This window comes from Sturnus vulgaris, chromosome 8, assembly GCF_052056855.1.
Source record: "Sturnus vulgaris isolate bStuVul1 chromosome 8, bStuVul1.hap1, whole genome shotgun sequence".
Taxonomy (NCBI): Eukaryota; Metazoa; Chordata; class Aves; order Passeriformes; family Sturnidae; genus Sturnus; species Sturnus vulgaris.
Window position 1 is genome coordinate 37,230,641 of NC_142250.1, and position 16,586 is coordinate 37,247,226.

At 46.8% G+C, this 16,586-nt stretch overlaps 1 protein-coding gene across 2 annotated transcripts; it reads right to left on the reverse strand.

Moving 5' to 3' along the window:
- Nucleotides 1–7,616: 7,616 nt before the first annotated feature.
- On the reverse strand, nt 7,617–12,165 carry C8H10orf143 (chromosome 8 C10orf143 homolog). Of its 2 annotated transcripts, XR_015805224.1 has the most exons (5): nt 12,030–12,128; nt 10,275–10,406; nt 10,083–10,148; nt 8,714–9,449; nt 7,617–8,672 (listed from the first exon to the last, which is right to left on the reverse strand). XR_015805224.1 is itself a non-coding variant. In XM_088169469.1 (4 exons), the coding sequence occupies exons 1-4, from the start codon at nt 12,105–12,107 to the stop codon at nt 9,420–9,422; spliced, it is 306 nt and encodes a 101-aa protein (XP_088025595.1). In that variant the 5' UTR covers nt 12,108–12,165; the 3' UTR covers nt 7,617–9,419. The 2 variants fall into 2 exon arrangements, 1 of the variants encoding a protein (XP_088025595.1); XM_088169469.1 differs by having other exon boundaries at nt 7,617–9,449; nt 12,030–12,165.
- Between the last annotated feature and the right edge of the window lie 4,421 nt (nt 12,166–16,586).

Sequence of the window (16,586 nt, forward strand, 5' to 3'; positions counted from 1 at the left end):
AGATTTTGAGCCTTGTCTCTTTTCAGTGTTCATCTTCCTTCTTCTGCATAGGTTTCAGATAGTAGGTTCTAATTAGTCAGTGCCACACTAAAGGTCATAAGAAGTTAGTTATTAAGTTAAAAAAATATATAATATGTGTTAATTCTCTATTAGATTGCTTAGCTTTAAAAAGCCTTCTAGCAGCTGCACCTTTCTCCATTTTTCCTCGCTTCTAACAAGAGGCTAAAAGTGCTGTCAAACCCTCTGTACTTTCTAATAAAATTTAATAAACAGCCAAACCCAAACAAAAAACCCCAATTTTTATCAAGTTTTTGTTAATCTTAGCTCTAAGTAAAAGCAAAAAAAACCGAAGACAAACAACTAATTAAGCAGTGAAAGACTCCCTCAGCTGTTACAATGGTGTTTTCCCTAAATAATGTCATTTTCTTACTGGTGTCACACATCTTCCCAGTCAGGAATGGTCAGGCTGGTGCTGGGGATGGAGGAACGGGGCAAGGGCACTCAGTGTGGCACACAGGGGTGTGCCCAGCCCCAGAACAGGCAGCACTGGGGAATTTGGGGAGTGGGCAGCTCTGGGGAGCCCCTGCCCATTCCCCTGGCCACAGGGACAGCAGCAGAGATGAGCCTGCACATCTTCAAAAGAACAGAATTTGGCCCCTAATGTTCTTTTGAGTTATTTTTTGTATGCAAATAAGGTTTAATTTGTGAACTTTGAGCAGTTTGCAGGTGAGTTTATCAGTGTTGTGTTATTGTGTTTATACTCCCAGTGCTGGGCACTGGGAAAGCACAGGGAACATTATTTATATTAAACAAAGTTTAAAGTTTGTATTATTTATATTAAACAAAGTGAAGACACTCGGGAATCTGCTATTCACCAAGAAAACAGACAATCAAAACAAAGCCAAATTTGTAATCATGCTCAGTAGTCCTTTTAGGAGAAATAATTACTAAAATAATCGACAGACATGGGTGGGGTTATTAATGACAACAATAGCCTGGAATATCCATGGCTGGGGGCTGGAACGAGCAGCCCTGGGGCCGTGGAATGTCAGAGCTCACACCTGGAAATTGTCTCAGCTCGGGGGGGGGAGCAGAGCAGTAACAGCCTGGGCCAGGTGGGGATTCTGAACCCAGCACTTTCCTATCCCATGCACTCATTCTGAAGAAACCGAATATAAGTTATTAATGAATTCCTTTTAATGGGAGCATTTATAAGCGTTGAGCTGGGTGAAATTCAGAAGAAGGTGGAAAACATGCAGGCTGCATTTCCACAGGGATGGGGCACGGAGGAGGGGCACAGGTGGGAGCCTGCACAGGATTCCCTGGGCCCACTGTGGCACCAATACCTGGATGGACAGCGGGGCTTGGAGCAGCCTGGGGTGGTGACAACGTCCCTGCCATGCCCGGGGTTGGAGCTGGGTGAGGTTTGAGATCCTTTTTCCAGTTAAACCATTCTGGGATTCTGTGATGCTGACGCTGCTCCACAGAGCTTACCCAGCCCCACCTGCCAAAACTGTGAGGTACAAGGGTGCTTGAGAGAGAAAATCGAGCTGTGCACATGGAGCAGGTCCAGCTGCTGCTCCTGAACCTCTCCCTTGGTTCAGGGCCAGGCTCTGCACTGGGAGCCAAGGGAGGAGCAGCACTGGGAGGAGGTGGGAGCAAACCCCTTCCACGCTTCTGGAACAGGAGCAGAGGGAATAAAATGCCACTTTTGGCACTAATGAACGTGTGGCAGCGCAGGAATAGCTCTGTGCCCATAGGAAGTCTGGATTTTCAGCTTCTGTTTAAGTTCCTTTTCTTGTAGAAGTGCTGGTGAGGCTCAGTCCTGTCATCCACTTCCTCTTACAACCACCGTCGACTTCAAAGGAAATCCTGCTGGCAAAATAGCTGCAGAATTGTGTCAGGAGTTTATTTGCTCCCAAGATTAGATAATTAATGAAGATAGAATATTAAAATTACATTTACATAAAGCTAAGGGTAATCTTAAAGCGTTCCATTATTTTGTAAATGACCCGAAGTTTGTAACTCATTTATAATGATCAATCAGGAGACGAGGCCTTTCAAATGAGGAAGTACAATTTATAATCTCACTTTCCTTCATTATTTATTCATCCTGCTGTTGAATCATCTGCTCTCCAAACCCTGAAAAGCCACGGAGCTCCCTTTACCTGCCACTGTTGTTCTGGAAGGAAACCAAGTTTTGTGTTTGAGTCAGTCCCAATCACGAGGGGAGTTTCACATGGATCATTTTATTGGGTCCAGTTAGTCTGAAATTCACACAATTCCAGCCTGGTTTGGGCTGGAAGGGACCTTAAAGCTCATCTTGTTCCACTCCCCCCATGGCAGGGACACCTCCCACTGTCCCAATGTCCAACCTGGCCTTGGGCACTGCCAGGGATCCAGGGGCAGCCACAGCAAAGCTGGGAATTCCATCCCCACCCTGCCAGGGAACAATTCCTGCCCAATATCCCATCCAGCCCTGCCCTCTTTTAACTGAAGGCCACAAATTCCACAGAACTTTTGCTGCCTGGCTTTCCCTTCAGGCTCAGATTTTGCTACACCTGAATTACTGAAGATGTAGTGATGGTAAAACCAGACATTTTCTATTTTCAGCATAAACCCATGGAAATATTGATTCCTTTCCACTCTGGTACTGAATTGTGGCAGTGCCCTGAACGACTGCCACTGTCTGAACTCATTGTTGTGCTCCTTTCAAACAAGCCTCTCACCCAGCAGAGCTTTATTTCAACCCACTGCCCATTTCTGGGTGCAGCAATTCCCCACCCCTCACATCAAGGAGGAATTTTCAGCACAAATTGGGCTGCCCTGGATCCCTGGAGTGCCCAAGGCCAGGCTGGACATTGGGACAGTGGGAGGTATCCCTGCCATGGCAGGGGTGGCACTGGGGGGGGATTTAAGGTCTCTCCCAACCCAAACCATTCCAGGATTTTATTCCAAGCGTGGTGAGCTCTCTCTCAGTGGGCACCAAGGGCTCAGGAGGATCCCCCCAAGGAAATCAGATCCTAAACCCAAAGGCTGCTCCAGGAGCATTCCCTCATCCCAAGCAGGAACAATCAAATCCCCAAATTCTTTGCTGTGAGAGCTGGCACTAAACCAGACCCACCCCAGAGAGCAGCACTGGGGTCAAGGAATGACAGAAAATTTTCTCTCCCCTTCCCTGAAGGGACTGTCCCGGTCTGGGGAGGTGATTTGCTGCACACAGGGACTGAGAAAGCAAAGCTTGGACAGGGCAGGATTTTGTGACTCAGCTTTTACCAGAACTGGAACGATTTCAACAGGATGCTCACACAAGTGATGGAGCCCTGGCCATAAATCCAGGCAGAAAACTCGGAATGTCGTTTGCTATCTACCCTAAATCACCCAATCTTCAGTCAAATAACCTCCCTTCACGAAATAACTCACAGCAGCCATTTCCCTTTCCTTACAAACTCTTAACAACGACTCAGAATTCTTTTCCTTCTCGCCTTTGCTCAGAAATGCACATTTTAAATCTTCCCAGGCTCTTTCCTTGCTGAGCTACTGAGTCAGGGACTGAAGCATCTGGCACTTGCTGAGTTCAGAGAACTTAACTTTTATTTAAAGGTTTTTTAATGTCCAAGACTCAAACAAAGTCAGTGAGTGGTGAGGGATTGGAGATGGATTCCTGCCTCTCTCCTTGTGAAGATGAGGGTGGTGGGGATGAAGGCTGGTGCTCAGGGAGGTGTTCTTGAGCAGAGGGAGAATTTTTGGGAGGGATCTGGGATGCTTAGGGAGGATTTTAAGCGTGGGTTTTTAGCTGTGCTCTGCCCTGCTGGGGAGATGTAGTGGAATATTCACATTCCATGAACTCTTGTTATTCCCAGGGCATGGACAAGCCTGGCTTAGGGCACCACTGGCAAAAGGACAGGTGTGTTGTCACCTCTTTATTAATTAAGGACTAATTAATAAATGAGGATTCAAGCTGTGGCTGCTCCTGGATCCCTGGAAGTGTCCAAGGCCAGGTTGGACATTGGGACAGTGGGAGGTGTTCCTGCCATGGCAGGGGTGGCTCTGGGTGGGATTTGGGATCCCTTCCCACCCAAACCAATTTGGGATTCCATGTAATTAAGAGGTGAATGTTAATGGTCTGAGGGTGAAAAGGAGCTGGATGGAGTTTGAGTGTTCAGTGACAGAATTTCACTGCTCAGTGACCACGGAGCCTCTCAGAGCCATCATGGCCAGCAAGGGGTGAGAGAAATTCCATGTGCAGCCTGCACCTGGAAAACCTCAGGGTGGCTCCACAGCACTGCCTCCAGAGAAGAGGAAAATCCTTCGAGCTTCTGGAGGTCTGTGTTCCATCTGCAGCCTCCCCAAAACTTCACAGGCCTCTCACTGTGCAATTACAGGAGGATTTTAGTCTGATTATGCATTAAAAACTCCCCTCTCCAAAGAAACTCAGAGATCAGAGACATTTTCTTTCAAGTATTACACTGAAATTTGAGTGCTCCTGCTGCTCATCACAAAATGTTTCTGCCAGGCACTGTGGAACTCTTAGACTTGATACTTTTATTGTTAGAATTGTTTTCTTTTCTCTATAAATCCAAGCATTTCGCTTCCATACCCCTCTTTTTTTTTTTACAGAAATGTTGTTAGGGAAGTTTTAGTCACAGCTTGAGCAGGATGCACAGTCACAAGCCACTGCTGTGGGTACATTAACAGGGCCATGAGAATCACAACCAAACACAAAATAAATGACATGTTTGTCCTTCAGCTGGGTGAAAATGGGAATGCAAAGTCTAGAGTCTTATTTTTCCTGATCCCCACGATTCTCTAATCTGATCAAATATACATTCCCATATTCCAAGGCAGCCTGATAAAGCAGCTTGCTAGAAATAAGTTGCATTAGATTGTGCAGAGCACATTTTCCTAGGAAATCCAATTTCACAATCATGTTCTGGTGACATTTAGCCATTGCTTAGTACAGCAAGGGCTCCTTGGATATTTGAAAGGCTGAGTCCTGAGCAGGACCAGGGCAGGGATTGTCCCCCTGTGCCACCACAGGGACCTCAAGGGCTCTGTCCAGCTCTGGGGTCTCACTGCAGGAGAGCCCTGGAGGGGCTGGAGAGTGTCCAGGGCAGGGAATAGGGATGGGAAGGGGCTGGAGAATTCCTGAGGGAGCTGGGAAGGGAATGGAGAATCCCTGAGGGAGCTGGGAAGGGGCTCAGCCTGGAGAAAAGGAGGCTCAGGGGGGCCCTTGTGGCTCTGCACAACTCCCTGACAGGAGGGGACAGCCGGGGGGATTTGGGATCTGGGAACAGGGACAGGAGGAGAGGGAACGGCCCCAGGCTGGGCCAGGGGAGCTCAGGGGGGACAGCAGCAGGAATTTCCCCATGGAAAGGGTGGGCAGGGATTGGAAGTGCCCAGGGAGGGTTGGATCCCCATCCCTGGAGTGTCCCAGCAATTCCTGGAGGATTCTGAGTGCTCTGGGACAAGGTGGGGATGGGTACAGGGTGGGCTCTGGGAGGGATTTTCCCACCTCAGTTATCCTGTCCTTTCCTCCCAGCCCCAGCTCCTCCCTGGGGATGCAGCGTGGCTTTACAGGGAAAGGTTCCCTCCCCACTGCAGTCCCGATTCCCAGGAAATCCCAGATTCCAGAGGCTGCCCGGCCACGGCACAGCTGCAGAGGGAGCCGTGGCTGTCCCTGTTTGTCTGGGAGTGGAGGTGCCTCCAGGTTCATAAATCTGTATGCAGTAGTAGGGGTTCTCCACCAGCAATTCATTTTAATTATGTGAGACATAAAAAGACCACCTACAGATGAGACAATACAGCTGTAAGATTCTCAAGGTTACTACGGGGAATACTTCATAACTGAAGTATGTTTTCCCCGAGGAATTTGACTACCATTTGATTTAATTTTTAATTTTTACATTTTAATCAAAAATAGATCAAATGGTGGTGCTCTCCCCTGGGAACCATACTTCAGATATGAAGCAGTCCATGTTCCTTTTAAATATGTAAAGCTGCCATTTATGTATAACTCATGAATGACACCCTGTGTTGCAAGCAAATACCACGCAGCGATTTCGGGAACTGTTGCAGTAACAACACCATAATCACACACAAATATCCCCCCCTGCCTCCACGGGGCCAGCAGCACCACGGGGAGGCTCTGGGAGCTGATCCTGCCCATCCTGAGGGGCAGGAAGAGCTCCGTGGATGGATCCCATGTGCTGATCCTGCATCCCGAGGGATGGAGGAGCTGGGCTTGGAAAGGCAGGGCCAGGAGCAGAGTTTGGAACTTTAGAGCCCAGCACGGAGAGCTCCAGGCTTGGGAGATGGAGGGACAGGGATTGGGGACAAGGGATGGAGGGACAGGACACAGGGAATGGCTTTCCCAGGATTAGATGGGATTTTGGGCAGGAATTGTTCCCTGGCAGGGTGGGGATGGAATTCCCAGCTTTGCTGTGGCTGCCCCTGGATCCCTGGCAGTGCCCAAGGCCAGGTTGGACATTGGGACAGTGGGAGCTGTCCCTGCCATGGCAGGGGTGGCTCTGGGGGGGATTTGGGATCCTTTCCCACCCAACCCAGTCTGGGATTCTGTACAACAAAGAGCCTCGAGCTGCCCCAGGGGAGGGCCAGGTTGGATATTTGGGAGAATTCCAGCATTCCTGGGAAGGGCTGTACAGCCCTGGCAGGGCTGGGTCCCCATCCCTGGGGGGTTTCACCGTGGAGGTGGCACTTGGGGACACGGGGCAGTGTCTGCACTCGATGGTCTCAGAGCCTTTTCCAGCCTGAAATTTTCCGTGCTCCTCTTGCATCTTCCTGGGATTTTTTATTTTTGTTTCTAAAGAATGTGGCCACAGCTTTGCTTTGCTTCCCTGAGAAGAGCTGGGAACAGCTCAGGGAGAGGAATGGCTGAGCCCTGGTGGCCCCAGGGGTGGGGACAGGAGCTGCTGGACCCCTGGCCAAGCCATTTGTCACCTGTGGGACACAAGGAACAACCCCAAGCCCAAACCCCGCAGCTGAATTCCCAGGAAAATCGACTTTTCTCCATCCCTTGGTGCTCCCAGCACCAAGCCCAGCTCTGTGCACACACAGGGATGCTGAGGGCACGTCTGGCGTGGGAGGAAATGCCCCGTGTGAGTGTTAATTTGCTAATTACCTGCAGTAATCAAGGCAAACCCTGAGTTATTTATGTTTGACTGTGAATCTGCTAACTCAGGGTTATCACACCACGCTCCCAGGAGAGCTGCTGAGGTTTTAAGCAGCTCATTTAGACATAAACACCACGGATTTTAAAGCTGTCCAATAAATAATAATATTTAAAAGAAACAAAAATAAATTTCAATATTTGAACTATATTTATTTTGATAGGTAAGTCTTGGCTTGTCAGACCCAGGTTGCCTTTAAACCCCACTTATCCCAATATTTTGATTTTCCATCTTTTTTTTTCTCAGTCAAGATGCCAAGTGGACTTGCAATTACCATCAAATTAATAAAGTGAGCAATTAAACCTACTACAAAGATTTTACATGACATAAATAATATATTTCTTCTCCCCATCCAAGCTTTTATTCACCTTTATTCCTCAGTGCCCTCAGAATTCATTCCTGGAATAACACAACCAGACAATCCCATGCTGCAGCCAAAGTGGTGTTTAATGCTTCTGCTTTTGTAAGGAACAATTTACAAAATACAAAGTTAAAAATAAGAATTAGATCTTTAAACCTGAATTAAAAACAGGCCAGGGGCCTTTCTCTCTATGTACAGGTAAATAAAGCATCACTCTGGTTATTCTGTGTACAAACCACAGCAGTAGGAAATAGAAAATTTATATATTTTTTCATCAAGAAAACAAAATTTTGGAGTTCTGCAAGGCATACAAAAATAACTCCGTGGTTCCACTGCAGATTTGACACAAATCTGCTTTAAAGGAATATTCACTGCCCCAGCCTGTGCCCTCTTTATGAGCCTGCAAAATCCCAAAATAAATTACAAACACATCTATTTAAAAAAATATCACTATTAAAAGCTTTCAGTGGAGCAGACAATTAAACTCCAATTTGTTTCCAGCCTGATTTAAAAAAGCATTTCTTGCCCTGCTGGAAAACACGGGGTAAGGATTCACAGCTGAGAGGAAAAGTTCACTTTGAAATTTATCCAGCAGTGTCTGCCTTCCCATTTGGGAAAAAAATCAGGGAGGATGAGGTGTCTGAGAGAAGCTCCATGTGATTTAATTCAGAATAAAACTCAGAAGAGCTCAGGAGGAGTCAGGGCAGCAGCTCCAGGGTTTCCACTTGGGGCTAAATCCCACAGGATGGGACTGAAATGTGAATTTCTGCAGAGCCAGGGGTGGCAGGTGAGGTGGCACAGAGCACCTGGGGCTGCCCCTGGAGCCCTGGCACTGGCCCAGCTGGAACTGGAGCAGCTTTGAGGTCCTGTCCAGCCCAAACCAGGCTGGGATTCTGCCAGGCAGAGGTGACTGGGACAGCTGGAAATGGGCACAGCCACCTTCCCTGTGCCTCGTGTCCTGTTTGGGATCCCACACGGATGGCATCATTAGGAGAATATAGTTAATTAATTGAAATATCAGAGCAGCCTTGCTCTGCTTTCCCCTATTTGGTGTTCCTGGAAAATGCCAAACAAAGAGAACCCAAATTGGAACCCCCCCCTCAGGAGGAATTCTGAGTTACCTAAACATGAAATCAGCCTTTTTAAACAAATTCTGAGTTACCTAAACATGAAATCAGCCTTTTTAAACAAATTCTGAGTTACTTGTACATGAAATCAGCCTTTTCTTGTCCTTTTTACACAAATCCTGAGCTACCTAACCATGAAATCAGCTTTTTCTTATCCTTTTTAGATAAATTCTGAGCTACCTATACCTTTCCTTTTTACAAATTCTGACTTACCTAAAGATGAAATCAGACTTTTTTAATCATTTTAGATAAATTCTGAATAATCTATACATGAAATATGCTTTACTTTGTTCTTTTTAAACAAATCCTGAGTTACCTAACCATGAAATCAGCCTTTCTTGTTCTTTTTAAACACATTCTGAACAACCTATACATGAAATCAGCCTTACTTTGTCCTTTTCAGACAAATTCTGAATTTCCTAAACATGAAATCAGCCTTTTCTTGTCATTTTTAGATAAATTCTGAGCTACCTGTACATGAAATATGCTTTACTTTGTCCTTTTTAGATAAATTCTGAGCTACCTAACCGTGAAATCAACCTTTTTTTGTCCTTTTTACACAATTCCTGAGCTTCCTGAGGAGCAGAGCATTCTGAGCAGGTGCAGAATTGCAGATCTGGGTGTCCTGAGTGGCAGCAGGGCAGGGAGGGATGCTGAGGCAGGATCCAGGATCCAGGGTCCAGATGCATCCTGGGGATCCCAGCAGGAAATCAGGGCTGCTCCTCTGCTCCTTCTCCATTTCTAGAAGCTCAGGATGTGACTGAAGTGACCCTGGAATGAGAAAATTTCAGGTCATTACAAAGGAATTTGGCAAAACTTTAAATCATTAAAAAAAAAAAAATCCCTTTTTTTTTTTCTCCAAGGGTGAGTGGAAGTAAATTAACACAATCACTGTCTGCTCACTCACAGCTCCTGGTGGAAAATTTGCCTTTAATTCCATAAATCAGATTTTGCTATGGATATCCAGCATTTTCCCCACACCTCTCCTCATTTTGGCTCTGGAAGGAGCAATATTTTCAAGGCTGGATTTACTCTTAAGGAAAGAAATATCCAATTACAGGAACAAAATAGGAGACAGAATGAAATTCCTGAATATTTTGTTATGATCCACTAAATCAAAAACAACTGAAATCAGGGTAGAGGAAGTGTTATGTTATTGTTTCTTTCAGTTACTTCCCAAACTCTGCTTTTTAGAGAGAGTTTGAAAAATGTGTTGAGAATCTCCAGATTTTCCAGCTGCTGCTGGGAATATGAATTTGTGCTCTGCTGAAATGCTAAATCCATCTCCTTTATTTTTAAATTCCACGCTTTATTCCTGAGCAATGCAGTTGTGGTGGTTCTTAATTTCATGTTTCATGGATCTAATACTGGGGAATGAGTCCCAAAAAAGATTCCCACACTTACAGATTCTCCAGCAACACATCTTGGGCAGGGCTGGGAAGTGCCTTTGCTCCCATGATTTTCCAAAATCTGAGGAACAAAACCAGACACAAATTCATACAAATAAAATTAAAAATGGGCAATTATTTGCAGCTTTATTAGAAAACGTATTTGAAAAGCGATTTTGTGACAAACACGTGGCCACTGGGGACTCACCATGGAATTGTGCTTTGTCTTTGCAGCAGGGTCAGGCAGGAATTTGTGTCTGGAATCCAGATCCATGGCACAATCCACGAGCTGGGCACCAGGCTCCCCTGGAAAGGTGTCCAGCAGCTGGCACACTCGCTTCTGGAAATCCAAAAGCAAAATTCACCTGGCAGTGCAAGGCACAGGACACGAATCCTCAGCATTTCCCTGCCTGTGCCTCCCAGGGATCCACAGGGAACAACACCCAACCCCAGCATTTTTGAGCATTTGGGATTTCTCACTGGCCCTGATGCTGGGAGCAGGAATTTTGTATCTCCCACCTCTCTGTGCCTCAGCTCCGTGGAATGCCCCTGGGAAAAGTGTTGGGAAGGATGAATTAGGGAAACCTTGTAAATATGAGTGCCTAGCAAAAGGCTTTGAGAATATGGAAAATAGAAGTGAAATAGAAATGAGAGCAATTTTTGACTCTGTGGCTGAAAGCAACTGAATGCCTGCAGGCCCCTTTGTTTAGATAAAGCTAAATGCTGCAAATACCAAAAATCAAACAGACATCCTCCCTAGGCATGGCAGGAAGGGTCCCAGACGAAATTTAGAGATAAGAAAAGCAGTAAAACATGGTAATATAGTGATTCCTATAATGTTAAAGAATTTGTATCTTGTATTAGATTGGTTAGTGGAAATTAGAATATTCAACATAGAAGAAGATTTAATGTATTGTGAAGGGGAAAATCGCTCTTTTCTCTCTTTGCTCTTCACTCTTACTCTCTCCTCTCACTCTCACTCTGTCCCTCTCTCCATCCTGCTCTGAGCTGTGGCTGCAGTTCCCAGCACGGCCTGATATAAACCCAGCCCTAGGAAATAAACCGCAAACTTCAACACCACAATAGAGAGCGCCTGAGTCTGTCCCTGCCGTCCCAAGGCAGCGATTCCCACAGAAAAGCATCCTCCATCATCCACCCCTCAGCATTTGGGATGGGGTTCATGGAAGGAGCAGAGCAGTGGTGTGGAACAGTCATTAAATCCAGGAACAGCAGGAAAAGCCACGCCAGGGATGGGGACATCCCTGCAGATGGGGTTTGTGCTTTTCCTGAGCACTGGCAGCCGTTCCCAGTTTTCCAGCTGCACAATCCGGTCACTGCTGCGGCACCGAGCGTGGCACGGCCCGGAGCCTCGGCCCCATTCCCGCTCCTGCTCCCCATTCCCATTCCCGCTCCTGCTCCCCATTCCCATTCCTGCTCCTGCTCCCCATTCCCATTCCCATTCCCGCTCCTGCTCCCCATTCCCAATTCCCGGCTCCATTCCCAGTCCCCATTCCCGGTCCCGGCCTCATTCCCATTCCCAGTCCCGCTCCTGGTCCCCATTCCCATTCCCGATTCCCATTCCCGATTCCCATTCCCGGTCCCTGTCCCAGTCCTGTTCCCGTTTCCATTCCTGATTCTGATTCTCACTCCTGATTCCCGATTCCCGTTCCCATTCCCATTCCCGATTCTGATTCCCATTCTCATTCTCATTCCTGATTCCCAATTCCGTTCCCATTCCCGACTCTCGGTCCCATTCCTATTCCTGTTCCTATTCCCGCTCCCGCTCCCATTCCCGTTTCCCTTCCCATTCTCCGTTTCCCTTCCCGATTCCCATTCCCTGTTCCCGTTCCCGGTCCCGATTCCCGTCCCCATTCCCACTCCCGGTCCTGTTCCCATTCCCGTTGCCGATTCCTATTTCCGTTTCCCTTCCCGATTCCCATTCCCATTCCCATTCCCCACTCACACATTCCGGTTCCCCGATTCCCCCCGGCCCGAGCGCCCCGAGCGCCCCGCGCCGGCCCCGTACGGGCCCCGCGGCCATGGCGGTACCGGAACCGCCCCTGGAACCGCCCCGGGAACCGCCCCGGGAACCGCCCCTGGAACCGGGACCGCCCCGACACCGCCCCTGGAACCGGGACCGCCCCGGGACCGCCCCGGGAACCGGGATGCGCTCCTGAAAGCGTCCCGGAACCTCCCCCGGCACCGGCACCGCCCCGGGATCTGCCCCCGGAGCCTCCTCTGGACCCGCCCGGTTCCCGACCCGTCCCGGTCGCGGCCGCTCCGCTCCCATCGCTGATCCCGGCCCGTCGGGATCCGGGAGCAGCCACACTGGGAAGGGACCCCAAATCCCCCCCATCCCACCCCTGCCATGGCAGGGACACCTCCCACTGTCCCAATGTCCAACCTGGCCTTGGGCACTGCCAGGGATCCAGGGGCAGCCACAGCAAATCTGGGAATTCCATCCCCACCCTGCCAGGGAACAATTCCTGCCCCAAATCCCATCCAAATCTACCCATTGTCAGCTTAAAGCCATTCCCTGTGTCCTGTCCCTCCTTCAGGCACTGGAAGGTCACAACTGGGGCACCCCGGATCCTTTTCCAGGCTGAACAATCCCGATTTTCCCAGCCTTTCTCCCAGGGGAGAAGCTCCATCCCTCTCTAATAAAACACCGCTGCCTTTCCCACTGCACCGAGCAGTTTTTTCAGGAGAGAGCACAGATTGTTCCCTGGCATTCGTTCCTTCTGGAGCTTGTCCCCCACTCGGGATCCAGTTGTACTCCAGGAGATGCTCTGTCACATTCCCTGCGCCCGAGGGCATCTCACAAAGGATAATCCACACATTCTCCTGGCTTTTTTCTTTTTTTCTTTTTTTTTTTTTTTCCATTTAGCACTTGCCATGCCTGATAGCAGAATAACCAAAATCCAGGTAAATCCAGTTTGCAGAACATCCCAAATCCCTGCAGAGCTGGAACCAAACCCAGCCACAAGAAATCAGATTTATTTCATTATTTCCAAGCCACCTCCCAGTTCCACCCCAGAGCCTGCTTAGGTGTCCTGTTGGAATCAGCAAGTCAGGAGTCGGAATTTTTCAGAAATGAGAGTGCAGGGATTGAATTAAAGCCTTGGGATGGATTGAAGGATGTTAAGCCATTCACACAAAGAGGTATAAGTTTAAGTTTCAATATAAGCAAATAAGAAAGTAATTAAAATGAGTTTTAAGTGTTTTTAGTAAGTAAAGGTCTTAAATACCAGCGTGGTAGTACATGTTCTAGTAAAGGTTGAAAAACACAGTCTTAGATACTAAAAGTTCCATGGGGGCTCCAAGAACATAATTTTAAACATAATAAAGCTATAGTAAGAATATTGCTTACATTTTTCAAATGGATCCAGATAGGCCATATGTATAGTTTATACGTGCTAAAAAACTAAAATTCTAATAAGTTTAAAAGTATTGGCCTGAGCTTGTGTCTTAGCTTGTTAAAAAGTTTCTATATAAGAATATGCATTAAAAAAAATTAATACATTTTACCATTACATTTTGCCATTACATTTTACCATTACATTTTACCATTACATTTTGCCACTTAACTTTTTATGGCGTGTGCTCTTATACCAACGTAAAATACAAATTAAAAAATTATTTTTTAATACAGAATTTATGCTTTTTAATGCAACGGTTTTGAAATAAAATATGGAAACTAAAGTTGAGTTTTAAAAATTGAGTTTATATAGAAATACTGTTTTTTTTAAATATACATATAAAGGAAATTTTGGCTTGAATTAAATATATTTTCCAGTGCCAGTTCCCAGTAAAAATATCGGAATTAAAAAAGGATGTAGCCACATAAAAAAAAAAGCTGCTAGGTGTATTCTGAAGTTATTATTTTTGTATTTTACATTGCAATAAATACTATTTCTGGATCAAAACAGAGTGTGGATATATCCTGAGTACTTGGCAAGTTCCATCTACTTCCAAGTGGAATTCCAGTCTCTTTCCTGTCTTTGTCTATAATATGAACAGCATTCAGCACCAGGAACTTTTCTGCCATGCAACAAATTGTGGGATCAAGGACTGGCCAGAAAGGGAATTAGGTTAAAATATCAATATTTTAGGGAATTCCTAGCTGGAATGTGTCAGACTAACCCTGTGTCCATAGGGAAGGAGCTTTCCCTCCTCCAGCTGGGCACTAAAACCTGGGAATTCTGTGGTCACTGTGCTGCAAAGAGAGAGAAAGGACAGCGACACACACGGAGCTCTGTGGGGAAAAAAGGCCAATTTATTGTACAGACAGCCCGGATTTAAAGTGTGTCAGTGCAGCCAGGACAGGACAGGAGCTCATGGGACAATTGGGAAAAACATCCTTGGGACAGCACCTCAGGATGTGTCCCACGGGAAAGACACCAGGGGTTAATGTTGGTGATGAATTCCACTCTGTTTGTCACCGTGTTGTCACCCTGGGAGACTCCTCCCTAACTGAAGCTGCAGTCAGCTTGTCAGCCTGGGAATGGAGCTGAGAGTCAGGAGAAATCCAGGCCTGGAAAGAATTCCCAAGCTGGAATTCCCCAGCTCCCTAAATGTGTGTGTCCACAGAATTTGCACAGGTAAAGGCAACACCTGATTCTTTGGGAAACCCACTGGAAAATTGCTGTGGGATTTGGGAGCACCCAGCCAGCCTCTTCCCTTTAGATTTTTTTTTTTTTTTTTTTTTCCTCTTCACCCCACTTTGGGTGAAAATCTGCATGTCCTTGGAGCTGCCAGCTTCATTTGTCCCCCTGCCTGCTCCATCCCGAGTCCTTGAAGCTTCCCTGGCACGCTGCTGCCAAGGCTCCATATGGGATCCCAGAAATACAGCTGGAGGACAGGGACATTTAACTCTTCCCTGTCCCCGTGGGCCAATCCATTTGGAGCAGCAACCCTCGGCTTTCCCTTCCCAAGGAAGTTGGGAAAGGTCTCGGGAAGCTTCTCAAGGTTGATTTATGGAGCTGACATCGGCCACGGAGGGGAGAGATTTATTTCCAGGGCTTCCATCTGTCCCACGCCTCATTCCTGCAGCAGAACCACGGCACGGAGCCTTGGCCTCCATCCCATAATATCTGGACCCACACCCTTGGGATTCCCTCTGCTGAATTCCTTCACAGCCCAAAATTCAGCTCTGTTTTGGGAACTCATCAGGAGAGGGGCTGAGACACAGAAAAAGAATCCCAAACCCCGTCTGCAGCAGGAATTCCAGAAATTCCAGTTTTTTCCATGGAAAAAAAAATGGCTGTAATACAGAGGGAATGTCCACAATAAAATTGTATTTGTGGAGAGCTCCAAAGGGAAAAGGATTTCCCGTTGGAAAATAGGTTTGATTGTGGAATTCTCTGCTTTAGCCTCACTAATGGTTTGTCCCAGCCCAGGTGTTTTCCCTTTTATTCCATGTGGGATTTTATTTGGGATGAGCTGGAATCTAAAATAAATGAGGCAATCCTATTGATAGCACAAGAATTCAGGATTTAAACAAAATTATTTTCTTCAAATATTTTATGCAGGGAAAAAACCTCACGTTTTTTAACTTGTTTTATGAGAGAGGAGCAATAATTTTTAAAAGTGCCAAAACTCAGTAAAACAGGGGATAAAATCCCAAACATGCTTTTCCTAAAGGCTGGAATTTCTGATTATTCACTGGGTTTCTGTCAGGTTAAAATGGCTGAGAAAATAAACAGAATTAGATTCTTTTCTCCACTCACATAATGGATATCAACTATAATGTATTTATGTAAAATGGGCAGTTTTATATCTTTTTCTTTGTTCTCTTCGAAAGTATTTTAGTCCATAGGAAAATACAATAAATGGAGATATTAATTGTTTATTTTGCTTTAATTTGTTTTTTGAGAATTCAGATAAAACACTGCTGATTAATGTGTCAAAATTTTACATTCAATTTATCCAAGCAGTGAAATCTCAGACTGTTTCATGATGGTTTTTTAACAACACAGAGACCAGAGTGGTTTGGATTAATTTTTTCTCTCTTTCTGCATCAGGAGGATTATTGGACAGACCAAAATAAATATTCACTCTTCTTATCCACGCTGCAATTCCCATGGCTGGGGTAATCCTGGTTCCAGATTTATGGGCAGCGAGCTCCAAGGGTGAGAATCTCATTTCACCTTGACAACATCCCCCGTTCTTTTCCATGGGATATCCTGGCAAAATGCAGAGAAAAATGGGAATTTGTCATCCTGAGCAGCAGCCTGACATTCCAGAGGGTCACTGGCTCCGAGTGCTGCTGGCCAGCAGTGACCAGTGGGGGCTGTACTGGGACCAGTGACACTGGGGACACACGAGGGGATGGTGGCAGGGCTGGCACTGGGCAGGTGACACCAGGCTGAGGGTGCAGTGACAGCCCTGAAGGATGGGATGGCATCCAGGGGGACCTGGACACGCTCCAGGAGTGCCCCAGAGCCAGGCTGGGACACCTGGGGGTGCTCACCTGGAGAGGAGAAGGATCCAGGGAGAGCCCAGAGCCCCTGGCAGAGCC

Excerpts from the sequence above, each read along its gene's own strand:
- C8H10orf143 (XM_088169469.1), bottom strand. The coding sequence starts at position 12,107 with ATGGCCGCGGGGCCCGTACGGGGCCGGCGCGGGGCGCTCGGGGCGCTC. Across the intron at positions 10,149-10,274 it reads AGACAAAGCACAATTCCATG|ATTTTGGAAAATCATGGGAG; the intron begins GTGAGTCCCCAG and ends TTTGTTCCTCAG. Across the intron at positions 9,450-10,082 it reads GATGTGTTGCTGGAGAATCT|GGTCACTTCAGTCACATCCT; the intron begins GTAAGTGTGGGA and ends TTCTCATTCCAG.